At 46.2% G+C, this 15,121-nt stretch overlaps 1 protein-coding gene across 10 annotated transcripts in view; it reads right to left on the bottom strand.

The window, feature by feature from the left end:
- RBM33 (RNA binding motif protein 33) overlaps nucleotides 1-9,191 on the bottom strand; it is a 154,971-nt gene extending 145,780 nt beyond the window's left edge. For 6 of the 10 annotated variants that reach the window (XM_070728283.1, XM_070728287.1, XM_070728284.1 and 3 more), the window contains exons 1-2: nucleotides 9,021-9,191; nucleotides 1,312-1,387 (exon numbers count right to left, since the gene is read on the bottom strand). In XM_070728283.1, the coding sequence (XP_070584384.1) occupies nucleotides 1,312-1,387; nucleotides 9,021-9,051 (107 nt within the window). In that variant the 5' untranslated portion in view covers nucleotides 9,052-9,191. The remainder of the gene's footprint in view (nucleotides 1-1,311; nucleotides 1,388-9,020) is intronic. The other 4 variants (XM_070728285.1, XM_070728289.1, XM_070728292.1 and 1 more) reach the window with 2 other exon arrangements.
- Between the last annotated feature and the right edge of the window lie 5,930 nt (nucleotides 9,192-15,121).

Here is a 15,121-nt window from a genome sequence, read left to right as displayed (position 1 = left end):
TCCTCCTCCCACCCAAATTCCAAGCTTTTATTTCTTTCCTAATGGGTTTGCACGCATTATTTGCTTTTACATTGATTCCTATGGGAAAAATTGCTTCTACTGTACTTACAAACTTTTCTACTTAAGAACCTGGTCACGGAAGGAATTAAGTTCTTAAGTAGAGGTACCACTGTATTTGTTATATTGTTTCTGATATATTGTGAGCCGCCTCGACTCCTCTGAGAGGGTCGGCATACAAATCCAATAAATAAATAATATAGATACAATATGCTAAACTTCCGCATTTGGTCCATAGACTGATTCCAACAAACAAGCTCACTTAAATATGTACATTATTCATTGGTGCTAGTGGACACACATTATATAAAGGAGTACAACAGCTATACAACTAGATATAAATAGGTACATATTTAGATAGATAGGAAAAAATGTAATAAATTGCTCATTTTCACTAGATCCTTGAATTCCCCCATCCCACGTGTATTTCAAAGCAAAATACAGTGATACCTCGTCTTACAAACGCCTCATCATACAAACTTTTCGAGATACAAACCCGGGGTTTAAGATTTTTTTGCCTCTTCTTACAAACTATTTTCACCTTACAAACCCAAGCTGCCGCCACTGGGATGCCCCGCTTCCGGACTTCCGTTGCCAGCCGAAGCGCCCATTTTTGCACTGCTGGGATTTCCCTGAGGCTCCCCTCCATGGGAAACCCCACTTCTGGACTTCCGTGTTTTTGTGATGCTGCAGGGGAATCTCAGCAGGAGAATCCCAGCAGCGCAAAAACGGGCGCTTCGCTGGCAACGGAAGTCCGGAGGTGGGTTTTCCCAGCGAGGGGAGCCTCAGTGAAATCGCAGCATCGCAAAAACACAGAAGTCTGGAGGTGGGGTTTCCCATGGAAGGGAGCCTCAGGAGAATCCCAGCGGTGCAATAACGGGCGCTTCGGCTGGCAAAAGGGGTGAATTTTGGCCTTGCACTCATTAATCACTTTTCCATTGATTCCTATGGGAAACATTGTTTCGTCTTACAAACTTTTCACCTTAAGAACCTCGTCCCAGAACCAATTAAGTTTGTAAGACAAGGTATCACTGTACTGTACATCTGATTAAAGAAAGTGGTCCCCGCCCACTGTCTGCTCTTCATAGCCAGCATGCATATCTCTACAACTGAGCAAATGCACATGGAAGATAAACACATTGATGTCTGTATTTGAAAATTTTCTAGATCCTGCAAATTAGGGTTGTGAAAGAGAGAAACAAGTGATAGCTAGTAGAAAACATATTTGTATAAAAGGGGGAAAAAGAGGCTTACCTATCCCAGTCATCATCTCCAGTTCTTCTTCTCCAAGACCTTTCTGCGCCAGGTTTATGACAATCAAAGTCATCCTCTATAAACAAAGGACATTTGATCATTTGAATAATATGAAACAAGTGCTTGGATTCTCAGATTGCAGTACTGGTATTATTTTGAAGAATCATGCTAGTCACCCTATAGGAGAATTAGGTGGCATATACATTTAATAAATTTAATAATAAAGTAAGCAATGCTGGATTTCACTGTCCTTGTAGTAAAAATGATTTTTAATCATTTTTAGGAATTACTGCTGGGCACCATCATAAATACATCGCTGATCTTGTAATAAAGTTGCACTAACTGAAGGCTGGCATGTGCCACATGAACAAAAAGTTCAAACATTTAAGGTGATTCTCACAAGGCTGTGTCTATCTAGTAACTCCAGACAAAATCTGATTCTTCAGGGGAAGACAAATAATTTGTCATCTGGATAATTACAAGCTCATCCCATATAGCCAATTGTTAAAAATTATAAGTCCAATCGGGCTTTTGAGTGCATGGCAATACAGTGAACCCTCGAGTTTCGCGTCCTCAAGTATCACGAAAGGGCTATTTCGCGAGTTTTCAACCCGGAAGTAAACTCCACCATCTGCGCATGCGTGCCCTTCCACGCATGCGTAGATGGTGGAGTTTCCCCGCCGGGCAGAGGCTTCCCTGGGTCTTCCCCCTTCCCCCAGAGGCTTCCCTGGGACACCCCAGCTCCGCTCCCCAGCTGGGAAGCGGCCCCAGCAACAGCGTGGGCGGGCAGGCGGTGCCCGCGCGCTTGGGGACATCCCAGCTCCGCTCCCCAGCTGGGAAGCGGAGCTAGGGAGTCCCCACCACGCGCGCGTTGCTGGGGAAAGCGCGCGCGCTTGGGGACATCCCAGCTCCGCTCCCCAGCTGGGAAGCGGATCTAGGGAGTCCCCACCGCGCGCGCGTTGCTGGGGAAAGCGCGCGCGCTTGGGGACATCCCACCTCCGCTCCCCAGCTGGGAAGCGGATCTAGGGAGTCCCCACCGCGCGCGCGTTGCTGGGGAAAGCGCGCGCGCTTGGGGACATCCCAGCTCCGCTCCCCAGCTGGGAAGCGGAGCTAGGGAGTCCCCAAGCGCGCGCGCACCCCAGGCGCGAGCAACGGGGTGGGCGGGCGAAGGGCGGGCGGCAGTGGAAGCAAAAACACCATGTGCGCACGCGCAGATGGTGTTTTTACTTCCGCACCGCTACTTCGCTAAAAATCGATCATCGCGTGGGGTCCTGGAACGGAACCCTCGCGATGATCGAGGGTTCACTGTAAGACCAAGCACTTATTTCAGGGTTCAAAAAACTGTAACATAGGGTCTTATTTTGGGGAAAAGACAGTAGTATCTATTGACAGTAGTATGCGGATTCATTATGTAGCATCAACAGTCATTCACAACAGAGAGTATTTTTCAGTACCTAGATAGATCAAAGGTGTCAAACCTAATTGCATTGCAGGCTGTATCGTGATGTATAAGAATTATTATTATTATTTTGCCTTTGCAGAGCCAGGGTGGGTATGGCCTGCCCGCTGGCCACCAGTTTGACAGGCTTGATCTACAAGATGTTTACTAAAAAGCTTCAACAATTATTATTTGCCTAATTATCATTCAAAAATCTCGTTTACACTACAACCCTATATATAAAAGCAAATTAAATCTCAGCAAGAGGTAGACTTTCTCTATCCAGAAGTCACTTGAATGCAAGATAATTCCATCTTTAGGCCATGGTCATTGCTTATGAAGTCCTGTATGGCTTGAAGTCTTCGGGACTATTCCTGAAGTAGAATTTCTCTGGTCTGTGGATTTTATTGAGGTGAGAATGCTGGTGATTATACTCTCCCCAGCAAGAATTTAGGTACAGGCAGCACAAAAGAGGGGTTTTTTGGAATTCTTTGTTACTGTCTCCCCAAAAGTAGAACAGCTCCTTCCTTTATATTGGATTCCAAAAGCAGGAGAATATCATGCTTTGGAAAGGTACCTACCTACTACCTACCTAAGGAAAGGTAGTAAAAAGTATTACCTATATTGTCAGGTAATTATGACTTACTGTTGTAGGCTGCACAAGTTGTAATGTACAAATTATGTGAAATAAATGCATTTACAGAAATCTAAGTTACACACTGTTCAGGTCACTTCTTGTATTACTCATTCTCATAATTTAATAAAATGAAATGTATAAAATGAAGAGTTCTTTTGTGTTGAAATCTCTAACATTCTGAAAGAAGCTGAACGTGGCACATTGTTAACTGCAGAATGTACTTCCTTAAATTGGGACGATACCACAAACATGTAAAACAGGTAGGGCAATTCATGGAGAATAAAACTACTAATGGTTATTAAGCCTGGTGGTAATAGATCATCTTCAGTTTTGAATGAAATATTATCTTAAGTATTGCTGAAGAACGTAAACCAAAGAGATTCATTTGTCCTCAAATTCTGTTTCTGAACCACTCAGACATAGATGGCTAGCCACTGGGGAGGTGGGGAAAAGGATGCTGGACCAAATCAACATTTGATCTGTTATAACATAATACAGTATACTTAAATAAGTTTCAAGGTTTAGAAATTCATATGTACTTCAAATAGCTAAATCATATGCAAATATTATTATTTGTGATAAACAAACCAACCAATTTCTTGTACTCCACTTAATAAAAGTTCTCTAAAATATAATGTAGTACACTACCAAATATTCATACTCAATATATAAGAAGTCTAGCAGCTGTTTAGTTCAAAAAAAGAATTTAAATGGCAAAATTTATTTGAAAAGGAGAGGATACCCGATAACAAAGCTCTACTATCTGATAATACACAAAACAACACTGTAGTTAGCATTATCTGAGATCATAGTCTAACATCTAATGATTTCCACTATCCAAATATCTCTATAAAATAGTTCTCTAAAAGATTTTTCATCAGTTTCCAATGTCCTCTCTTATCTTACTACTAGAGACAGTCTGCAGTACAATATTTTATCTTATAGCAAGTTTCCAAAGCATCTTATATCAACTGAGAATTAGAATTAATCAATCAGGAAGTGGTTTAAATCAGGGGTCTCCAACCTTAGCAACTTTAAAATTTGTGGATTTCAACTCCCAGAGATTTCTGGGAGCTGAAGTCCACAACTTAATTAATATTAATTTAAAGTTGCTAAGTTTGGAGACCCCTGGTTTAGGCAACTAGAAAATAGGTCTTTCAAGTTCAAGCAATATCTGAACATGTATATGGCAGAATTATACTTTACAGCAGAGGTCATCAAACTTAGCAACTTTAAGACTTGTGGACTTCAACTCCCAGAATTCTCCAGCCAGCATAACTCGCTGGAGAATTCTGGGAGTTGAAGTCCACAAGTCTTAAAGTTGCCGAGTTTGTGAACCCCTGCTTTACAATCTTAGTATGTGAACTGAAAACCTTCCCTGGGCTCTTCCATCATTAGCAAGAGCACTATACATTATGATACCAATATTTTTACAAAAGTAGCTTTCTGTATCTATTGAAATAGGTATCTTATCTATTTAGAATACAAATTGTGAACATAAGTTTTGTCTAATGCCTAACTTTATTTCCCTAAGTCTATGGCTGGATTATTATCCTTCTAATCTTCTCTACTCCCTCTTCCAGTGATAATTAGTATCATTATGATTATTATGGGGCAATTAGATCAAGCCCCCTTCCCCTGTATATGAGATGTAATGTGTGGTTGTGAATGAGTTAGCTGGTTAATTTTAATGTATATGGGATTTTAGTAGTAATTTTTAATTATTAGATTTGTTGCCCTATTGTTTTTTTGTATTCTGTGAGCCCCGCCCCCCCCCCTCAAAGTCTTCAGAGAAGGGCAGCATATAAATCTAATAAATAATAATAATAAATATTACTACAGTTGTTTTGCATGTACATTGAGCTTCTGCACTTAAATTGTGTGTCTAATCATTCTTGGACAAATAAAGTATTCTATTCTATAAATGGGAATTCTCTCCACTTATAGAATTATATAGGCAGTAATTATATTTTAATCCCTAACAAGGAAGATGTAAAACTCAATAGCCCAAGTGGCCTAGCTGCGGGTACATAACATAGCACCTATAACATATATTCTGATATCTTTCTCCTTTAAGTGTTGGCTACTAAAATGTCATTGTAGGTAGACTGGACAAGTAAATTGGATTTCTCACTTAGCAACTTAAATTTTGGCTCAATTGTAAATTGAGCCAAAATTGGGCTCTGTCACAAATACTGTAACTTTAGACTATAATGTCAATAAGTAGGAAAAAGTAAACAAAAAAGGCTTTGTAATGAAAGCACATTTTCTTTGCAAGATACCATATTTTACAAAGTGTTTTGTTTTCATTCAATTTACAGGGAATTGCATTGATTCTTTATATGCTCAGACCAGCAACATACCCCTACTCTATATGCTTTAATTATCAACAATGCACTGAAAAGAAGGGCATGCAGTCCAAGATAAGTAAACAAACTTTGCAGCAAATTTGAACTGAGATTCAGGGCAAAGACTTCAGCCACTATTATCTTGTAACTCTTTCCACATGATCAGTCTTGCTTGTAAATACAGATAGTCCTCAATTTACAAATGAGCCAAAATCTAATTTGCTAAATGAGAAATTAGTTGAGTTTTGCCCCATTTTATGACTTTTCTCACATTTGTTAAGTGACTGGGGCCCGTACTTGTCCATCTGTCTGGAAAGAGTTTGATCTGGTGACACCTGAGGAAGTGGACAAGGCCTTTGGAGCTGTGAGTTCCGCCACCTGTTTACTGGATCTGTGTCCCTCTTGGCTGGTTTCGGACAGTGGGGAGGTGACACGGAGCTGGGTCCAGGAGATTGTCAATGCTCCCTTGTGGGGTGCCTCAGGGGTCGGTCCTCCCCCCCCTGCTATTTAATATCTACATGAAACCGCTGGGTGAGATCATCCAAGGGCATGGGGTGAGGTATCATCAGTACGCTGATGATACCCAGCTTTACATCTCCACCCCATGTTCAGTCAGCGAAGCAGTGGAAGTGATGTGCCGGTGCCTGGAGGCTGTTAGAGTCTGGATGGGTGTCAACAGACTCAAACTCAACCCTGATAAGACAGAGTGGCTGTGGGTTTTGCCTCCCAAGGACAACCCCATCTGTCCGTTCATCACCTGGGGTGGGGGAATTATTGCCCCCCTCAGAGAGGGTTCGTAACTTGGGCATCCTCCTCGATCCACAGCTAACATTAGAAAACCATCTTTCAGCTGTGGCAAGGAGGGCGTTTGCCCAGGTTCGCCTGGTGCACCAGTTGCAGCCCTATTTGGACCGGGAGTCACTGTTCAGTCACTCATGCCCTCATCACCTCGAGGCTCGACTACTGTAACACTCTCTACATGGAGCTACCTTTGAAGAGTGTTCGGAAACTTCAGATCTTCCAAAATGCAGCTGCAAGAGCAATCATGGGCTTTCCTAGGTATGCCCGTGTTACACCAACACTCCACAGTCTGCATTGGTTGCCGATCAGTTTCCAGTCACAATTCAAAGTGTTGGTCATGACCTATAAAGCCCTTCATGGCATCGGGCCAGAATATCTCCGAGACCGCCTTCTGCCGCACAAATCCAGCGACCGGTTAGGTCCCACAGAGTTGCCATTCTCCGGGTCCTGTCGACTAAACAATGCCGTCTGGTGGGACCCAGGGGAAGAGCCTTCTCTGTGGCGGCTCCGACCCTCTGGAACCAGCTCCCCCCGGAGATTACAATTGCCCCCACCCTCCTTGTCTTTCGTAAACTTCTTAAAACCCACTTCAGTCGCCAGGCATGGGGGAACTGAGACATCTCCCCTGGGCCTATACAGTTTATGCATGGTATGCTTGTGTGTATGTTTTCTTTTTAATAAGGGGTTTTTAATGAGTTTTAATTATTAGATTTGTTATATAGTGTGTTATTGTTGTTGTGAGACGCCCTGAGTCTATGGAGAGGGGCGGCATACAAATCTAATAAATTGAATTGAATTGAATTACTGCAATTTCTAAATTAATAACATGAGTAAATCTGGCTTCTCCATTCATTTTGCTTGTCAAAAGATTGCAAAAGGAAATCACATGACTCTGGATCACTACAATTGTCATAAATGTGAGTCAGTTGTCAAGCATCTGAATGTAAATCACATGACCATAAGGATGCTAAATGTGAAAAGTGGCCGTAAATTGCTATTTGCAGAGCTGTTGTAACTTTGAACGGTCACTAAATGAATTGTTGTAAGTTGAGGACTACCTGTAGATACAAAATGTTTAATTTGAATTTTTCACTTTTAATACAACACAGAAATTTATTTAATCTTTGGTAACATTATAAAAACACTGAATTGCAGGCTCTGGGACAAAAAATAACCAAGAAATTCTTTGTTATGTCTTACAAAACTAGGCAGAAGAGAAACATCCAAGAAAGCATATGATAAATTCAAACTTAATATATATAGTAAAACTTTTTCATTTATGACATTATCTAGTTAAGACACATGGTAAGGAAACAGTCACATAAGGCTATATATCCACAACGAAGCCAAGACTGAGACAGGGTAAACATAAAAAGAGGAATGTTCTGAATGTATTTTAAAATCAAGCAATAAGCATGGTAAGTTCAATTAATATACCCTTTTCAAAACATAAGACATTCATGTAATTCAGGATTGAAAGAACTTCATTCAGATTTGAAAGAACTACATAAGGCCAGATTCATAACATACACTACTTTACTCACCAAGGACTTTTGCAGCTGGAATACACAGGTGTTAACCATCTAACAAAAGCGCAAGGATGGGAAAAGTAAGGATGGCAGGAGTACATTACTGCAAACTACTTCTAATGGTCACCAACTGCCAGCAGTTTGGCAGATCCAATCTTAGTAAGGCTCAAAGTTGACTCAGCCTGCCATCCTTCCAAGGTCCATAAAATGAGGACACAGATTTTTGGGGACAATATGCTTACTCTCTGTAAGCTGCTTAGAGAGGGCTGTAAAGTGGTATATAAATGCTAATGCTACAAGACAGCAAATCCCATAAAAGAACAAGTTCCAATGGAAGGAAAAGGGAAATAACATCCCCTCCCTACTCACTTTATTCCACCACCACCCAGTGTTCTGTGCGTTTCTATATCTTGCTTTTATATACCCCAAAAATCTCCCCCGCCCCGCCAATCCTAAACCCTTTACTGTCACCGACTCTTTTCTTTCTCATGACCAAGAAAGTCCTCAACTAGCACTGATGAGGTTGCCAAGTCTTGGTGATGAAAGGTCTGGAAGAAAACATCTGAGAGAGCACCAGGGACCCCCTCATATCAACCCTGAGCTAGAAACGAACCCTTCCCCGCAATTATCGGGCCCACTTCCAGTCACACCACTTCTTCTTCTTCTTCCCGTGTGGTTAGCCCTGAAAATCCCTTCTCAGCTGCCCCCTCAGACGAGCCTGACGTGCTGCCTTGCCCAGCCCAGGCTTCCTCGCCCATTAAACACCGTATACCGTATAGCAACTCCTCCTGCTGCAACCCACGAGATCAGCCGCTGCTGCTGCTGCTGATTCTCCTCACCCTCCTTTGGGGCGTCGCGCATACGTCTGGGGCCCAGAGGCTTTCCCTACAGACCATCCGCAAAGCCTCCCTTTTCCCCCGCCTGGCCTCGAAAGGGCTTAGAAGGGGATACCGCACCTGCTCCTGCTCCTTCCAAGGCGGCCGCCATGGCGTCGGATCTTCGCCAGATCGCGGATGCGAAAAGCCCGCAACCTTCCTGCCTCGATCGCCGGGAGATCCTCTCCGCCCAGCACCGATTCACCCGCCTCGGAGCCTAAAAACTAGAACAACATGGCGGCCGGCTGCTGAGAGGATAGCAGAGGTGGACGAAGAGCGCCGCTAAGAAGTGCCGCGTTGTAATCTGGGATATTGGAAGACCGCCCTGTTCCGTAGCGGAGCGGAAGATGGTGGACTCGCCGGCTCGGCCAATCTGCCGCATTGGAGACAAGGGGAGGGTGGGAAAGGCAAAAGAGAAGAAGGTGAGACCTGAGGAGAAGCCACGCCTTCTAGCCTAGGCGGGCCTCTCTTGCCCTTGACTTTATGGTTAAGTGACTTTATTTTATTGTATTTTTTTTCTTAAACTGGACTGAGAGGCGCATGCGCGTGAGGAGACTAGGCAATAGAACGAAGCCGGCGATTAAGAGCCACTAAGTGTTGCGCATGCGTAGCTGCGGGAGGAGGATTTTGTTTTTGTTTTTCTGCCGGAGAACAAATGTTTTGGACTTCTGTTTCTGTGTACGCGGTTTTTTCTCTCTCTCTAATGTGGAATGTATTGGATAAATTGTTCGTCGGCTTGAAAATGCTGATAGGTTGCTGAACAGCCGACCATGAACTGGATTCACATAAGACGCAAACTGAATGATAAAACTTTTTTTTATCAGCCACAAAAATTGATTTAACGTTGTAGACAAAACTATGTTCTGTGATTCTATGTAAACACGTAACCGTTTACGCCAAGGTTTTTTGACCTTGGCGACTTGTAGCTGTGTGAGTTTCTCCCAGTCAGATAATTGGCTAAGTGACTGGGTGATGAACAATTCAATTTAAAACACACACACACATCTTAAAAGAGTTTTAAGTCTGCAGGCGTTAGAAAAGGATTTTTGAAGAAAGGGGTGAATCTAGGTCACACATCACAGGATCTGGTAGTAATAATTATTACAAGTTCTCTAACCTGATTTTGGTGATTTGTACAGCAGAGTTTATGGCCTAGTATATTATACAAATGTGGCTAATTACGGTTTATTCAATAGCTATACTTAAACACTGACGAGGCGATTGTAAACAAATTTTCAGAGTCATTTGAACCTCAAGTTCTGTTACGCTTTCAAATGGAGTTAACTGAGAAACTGCAGGTCACTCTTCAACTCACGTCTTGACTATTGCAACGCGCTCTACCTGGGGCTACCCTTGAAGAGCGTTCGTAGACTTCAGCTGGTTCAAAATGCAGCTGCGCAAGCTGCATTACAGTGATCTCTCGATTATCGTGAGGGTTCCGTTCCAAGACCCCTCGCGATAATCGATTTTTCGCGAAGTAGCGGTGCGGAAGTAAAAACACAATCTGCGCATGCGCGCCACTTTTCCATGGTGTTTTTACTTCCGCTCGCCGCCCGCCCGCCGCTTGTCCGCCGCCCGCCCGCCCACCGCTTGTACGCTGTCCGCCGCTTGTACGCTGCCCGCCCGCTCGCCCGCCCGCCGCTCGCCCACTCGCCGCTTGTCCGCCCGCAAAGGGGAAGACCCAGGGAAGGTTCCTTCAGCCACCCAGCAGCTGATCTGGTTGGCAGCGCGGCAGCAGCGAGGAGCCGAATCGGGGTTTCCCCTTTGCGTGGGCGGCGGGGAAACCCCGATCTTCGTCTGCTCGCTGCTGCTGCGCTGCCGACCAGATCAGCTGCTGGGCGGCCGCAGCAGCAGCGAGCAGACGAAGATCGGGTTTCCCCGCCGCCCACGCAAAGGGGAAACCCCGGCTCCTCGCTGATGCCCCCGCTTGCCCGCCCGCCCGCCGCCGGCCAGCAAGAGGGGGAGAGATAGAGAGAGAGAAGGAAAGAAAGAGATGACAGAGGGAGGAAGAGAGTGTGAGAGAGGAAGAAGCACGATAGAGAAAGAGAGAGAAAGGAAGGAAGAGAGTGACGTCATCGGGTGGAAAAATCGCGATATAGCATTTCGCAATAATCGAGATCGCGAAACTCGAGGGATCACTGTATCTGTATTACTCCAATCCTACACAAGCTGCATTGGTTACCAGTAGGTCTCTGGATGCAATTCAAGGTGTTGGTTATCACTTTTAAAGACCTGCATGGCCTAGAGCCAGACTATTTATGAGACCGCCTTCTGCCTCATACCTCTCAATGGCCAATAGGGGCCCACAGGGCCCCATCCGCCAAACAATGTCGGCTGGCGGGGCTGAGAAGGGCCTTCTCTGTGGCAGCTCCGACCCTTTGGAATCAACTGTCTCTAGAGATCTGTACTATCGCCACCCTACCAGACTTCTGGGAAGCCATAATAACCTGGCTTTTTTGGCAGGCCTGGGACTAAGAATGATTGAGTATATGCATGTTTTTTTAGAGTTATTTATGTATTTTATCCTATTTTCTGTTTTTATTGTTATATTTTATACTGTTTTTTAGTTGTGATTATCATGAGCCATCCAGAGTCTTGCTGGAGTTAGGCGGTATATATATATATATACACACCGACCTACAAAGCTGAAGGGATCAGATCCTGTGGCCTAGAGGTTAATACAAGGCAGAGGCCCCAGAATCAAATCCCAGTAAGGGTATGGCTAGCTGATGAGGCCAGAACAAGGCTGAAATGGCACTATCCTAGTCTCCCTTAATTTTAAAAATTCAGCAAAAACGTGATACATATCTCACATGGTTTTTTTGCTGAATTTTTTAAATTAAGGGAGACTGGGATGGCGCCATTTCGGCCTTATTCTGGCCACATCAGCTAGCCATACCCTTACTGGGATTTGATCAGCTTCTGCCTTGTGAGGCAGAGAATTAACCTCTAGGCCACCAGATCTGATCCCTTTCAGCTCTGTACCAGGAAGGGGCTATATGTTTTCTTATGTCGGATCACCCTGGTATAATGAAGGAACATCACAGCTCCTTTTTGCCTGTAGGCCCAACCCAGGGCCATTTCAAGGCAGTTAATTTATTCATATCCGACAAACTATGTTTTTGTATGTATCACATGTTTTTTTGCTGAATTTTTAAAATTAAGGGAGACTAGGACCGCCTTATTCTGGCCTCATCAGCTAGCCACACCTTTACTGGGATTTGATATACAGTAGTCCCTCGATTATCGCGAGGGTTCCGTTCCAGAACCCCTTGCGATAATCGAAATTTCGCGATATAGCGGTGCGGAAGTAAAAACACCATCTGCGCATGCGTGCCACTTTTCCATGGTGTTTTTACTTCCGCACCGCCAGCCCGCTGCCCGCCACTTGTCCGCTGCCCGCCCGCTCACCTCGCCAGCAAGAGGGGAAGACCCATGAAAGGTTCCTTGGGCCGCCTAGCAGCTGATCTGCTCGGCAGCGCAGCAGCAGCCTGCGCTGCCGAGCAGATCAGCTGCTAGGCGGCCCAAGGAACCTTCCATGGGTCTTCCCCCTCTTGCTTGTGAGGGCGCTTCAACGTTTCCGGACGGCAAGCTCGGACTCTTTCTTTTTCCCTCAGAGGACGCTTATGACAGGCGGCTGAGGCTTCGAGTGTGTCCCCTTCCACCGCCAAGGCCTCCCAGGAGTCCACACCCCCTTTTAAGGCGCCCGCAGATCAAGCGCTCTAGCCAGGCCCGGGCGCACGCCCCCTCTTCCCGCTTCGGTGGGCCTGCCCGGCGCGGGGGTCTCTTCCCCCTCATGGACACTCTTCGTGCCTGGCTTCCTTCTCTCTCCTCCCTTCCCCCCGCTTTCCTCCGGGCGTGTTGGAGAAGAGGGTCTTCTTCCGCTCTTATTGTCTTGGGTGGGCGGGAGGCAGGAGCTGCAGAAAGGGAAACTTTTTGTTTTCCTTCGCTCCGCCACCCAAGAGAGCGGAGAGGCAGCGGGGGCGCAAGGAAGAAGAAGCGGTGGTGGCGGCGGCTTCCTTCGGGGGCAACGCCAGCAAGAGGGTCTTCCCCCTCTTGCTGGCGTGCGTGGGCGGTGGGGAAGACCCATGGGAGATTCCTTGGGCCGCCTAGCAGCTGAGGGTCTTCCCCACCGCCCACGCACGGCTCGGCTTCCCTGGCTCCACCGAAGGAAGCCGCCGCCGCCACGCCCGGCTCGGCTTCCCTGGCTCCTTGGCCGGGTGGGTTCGGCCGAAAGGGGCTGGAACTGCAGAGCCAAAGGGTGGCCTTTTTGTCTGGGAGGGAAGATGACGCGCGGGCGGCACAGGGGGGGGGGGAGGCAAAGCTCTGCGGCTCCAGCCACTTTCAGCCAAGCCTCCCCGGCCACGGAGCCAGGGAAGCCGAGCCGGGCGTGGAACATCGGCGCAGGAGGCAGGACACGATCGGGCGACCGGAGCAGCAGCGCCGCCACCGTCACGCCCGGGAAGCCGAGCCGGGCGTGGCGGCGGCGGCGCTGCTGCTCCGGTCGCCCGATGGTCTCCTGCCTCCCGCGCCGATGTTCCACGCCCGGCTCGGCTTCCCTGGCTGCTTGGCGGGGGGGGGGGAGGCTTGGCCGAAAGGGGCTGTACCCGCAGAGCTTTGCCTCCCACCCCTCGCCCCTGTGCTGCCGGCACGTCATCTTCCCTCCCAGACTCCCCCGGCAAAGTGACGTGGAGGAATGGAAAGCTGAAACCGGGCGGTTTGAGTTTCCCATTCCTTCAAGTCACTTCGCCGCTGCTCTCCTGGCTAAACTGTGTGGCAGGAGACAGGCTTTGAGTTTTTGGCTGGGGGGGAGAAGTAGAATCTTCCTAACTCCCCCCCCCCCCCACCAGCCAGAAGGAGCGGCGAAGTGACGTGGAGGAATGGAAAGCTGAAACTGGGCGGTTTGAGTTTCCCATTCCTCCAAGTCACTTTGCCGCTCCTCTCCTGGCTAAACCGGCGGCAGGAGACAGGGTTGGGGGGGGGTACTGGGAAGCCCCCCAGGCCGACTGCCACCTTTTCAAACAGCCGCGCCCTTCCCAGCTGAGTCCTGAAGCCAAGCGCCAAAGGCGAACTTCTGCGCTTGGCTTCAGGACTCAGCTGGGAAGCGGCACGGGTGTTTTAAAAGGTCTCCCCCGGCATGGGGGGCTTCCTAGCACCCCCCCAAACCCGGGTTGGGGGTTCGGGGGGGTGCTAGGAAGCCCCCCATGCCGGCGGGAAGACCCAGGGAAGGTTCCTTTGGCCGCCTAGCAGCTGATCTGCCCGGCGGTAATGCAAACTCCACCATCTACGCATGCGTGCAGATGGTGGTGTTACTTCCGGGTAGAAAACTCGCGATATAGCGTTTCGCGAAGCTCGAGATCGCGAAACTCGAGGGATCACTGTATAACATTTTTTGCTGATAATTAAATCAACATAATTTTTGCTGATAATGAAATTGACAAAAAAAATCATACACACACATATTTATTAATCAGTTTCATGTTTCTGATCCATAAGAAAGCAAAGAACTTCCATACAGGATAACTAGGACGCACATATTTTTTCTCACCATGGGTAGAGAAAAATCATACCCATGTTTTCTATTATTGCATTATTTGTGGTTTAAAATAACTGCAATTGTAGTCTAGATTTGCCTCACCATTGTGAACTCTATTTGTAGAGTTAGTTATTATTCCTTCTATGGTAACAGAGAAAGGAAGGTCCTGGCCTCCTTGGGTAGTGTTAATGGATTCAGATCATCCTATCTCTCGGCCCTATTGATTATGGTGCCATTCCATCAGATTAATTTATCAGCCAATATTAAGTTGTGGCCTGGTTTTTAATTAATTGGTTCATTTCCACAAAAGAATATATGTATAATCTACATCATTATATTACACTGCACAGTACGGGGGACCCAACCAAGATTCTCATGCAACAGTAAAGCAGAATATTTTTTAAGAGCTTTCTTGAATAATCAATCAATTGACTTCATAGCCCATTGTACTAGGTTTTAATTAAGCGATAAAACCTTCCATGTGGATTCTTTTATCTTTCAGATAAGGATTTATCACACATCCCCCCCCCCAAAGCAGGTTTTTATCTGAAAGATAAAAGTACATCAGTGCCCCTTGTTAGTTTAAATTCTTTAATTAAAGGACCTCCAAATAAAAGTCATAGGCTCGAGAGATACAAAACAGGTT

The sequence above is a fragment of the Erythrolamprus reginae genome, chromosome Z, assembly GCF_031021105.1.
Source record: "Erythrolamprus reginae isolate rEryReg1 chromosome Z, rEryReg1.hap1, whole genome shotgun sequence".
Lineage (NCBI taxonomy): Eukaryota > Metazoa > Chordata > Lepidosauria > Squamata > Dipsadidae > Erythrolamprus > Erythrolamprus reginae.
The sequence above is the reverse complement of the archived record's forward strand: the minus strand, read 5'-3'. Positions and strand labels throughout refer to the sequence as shown.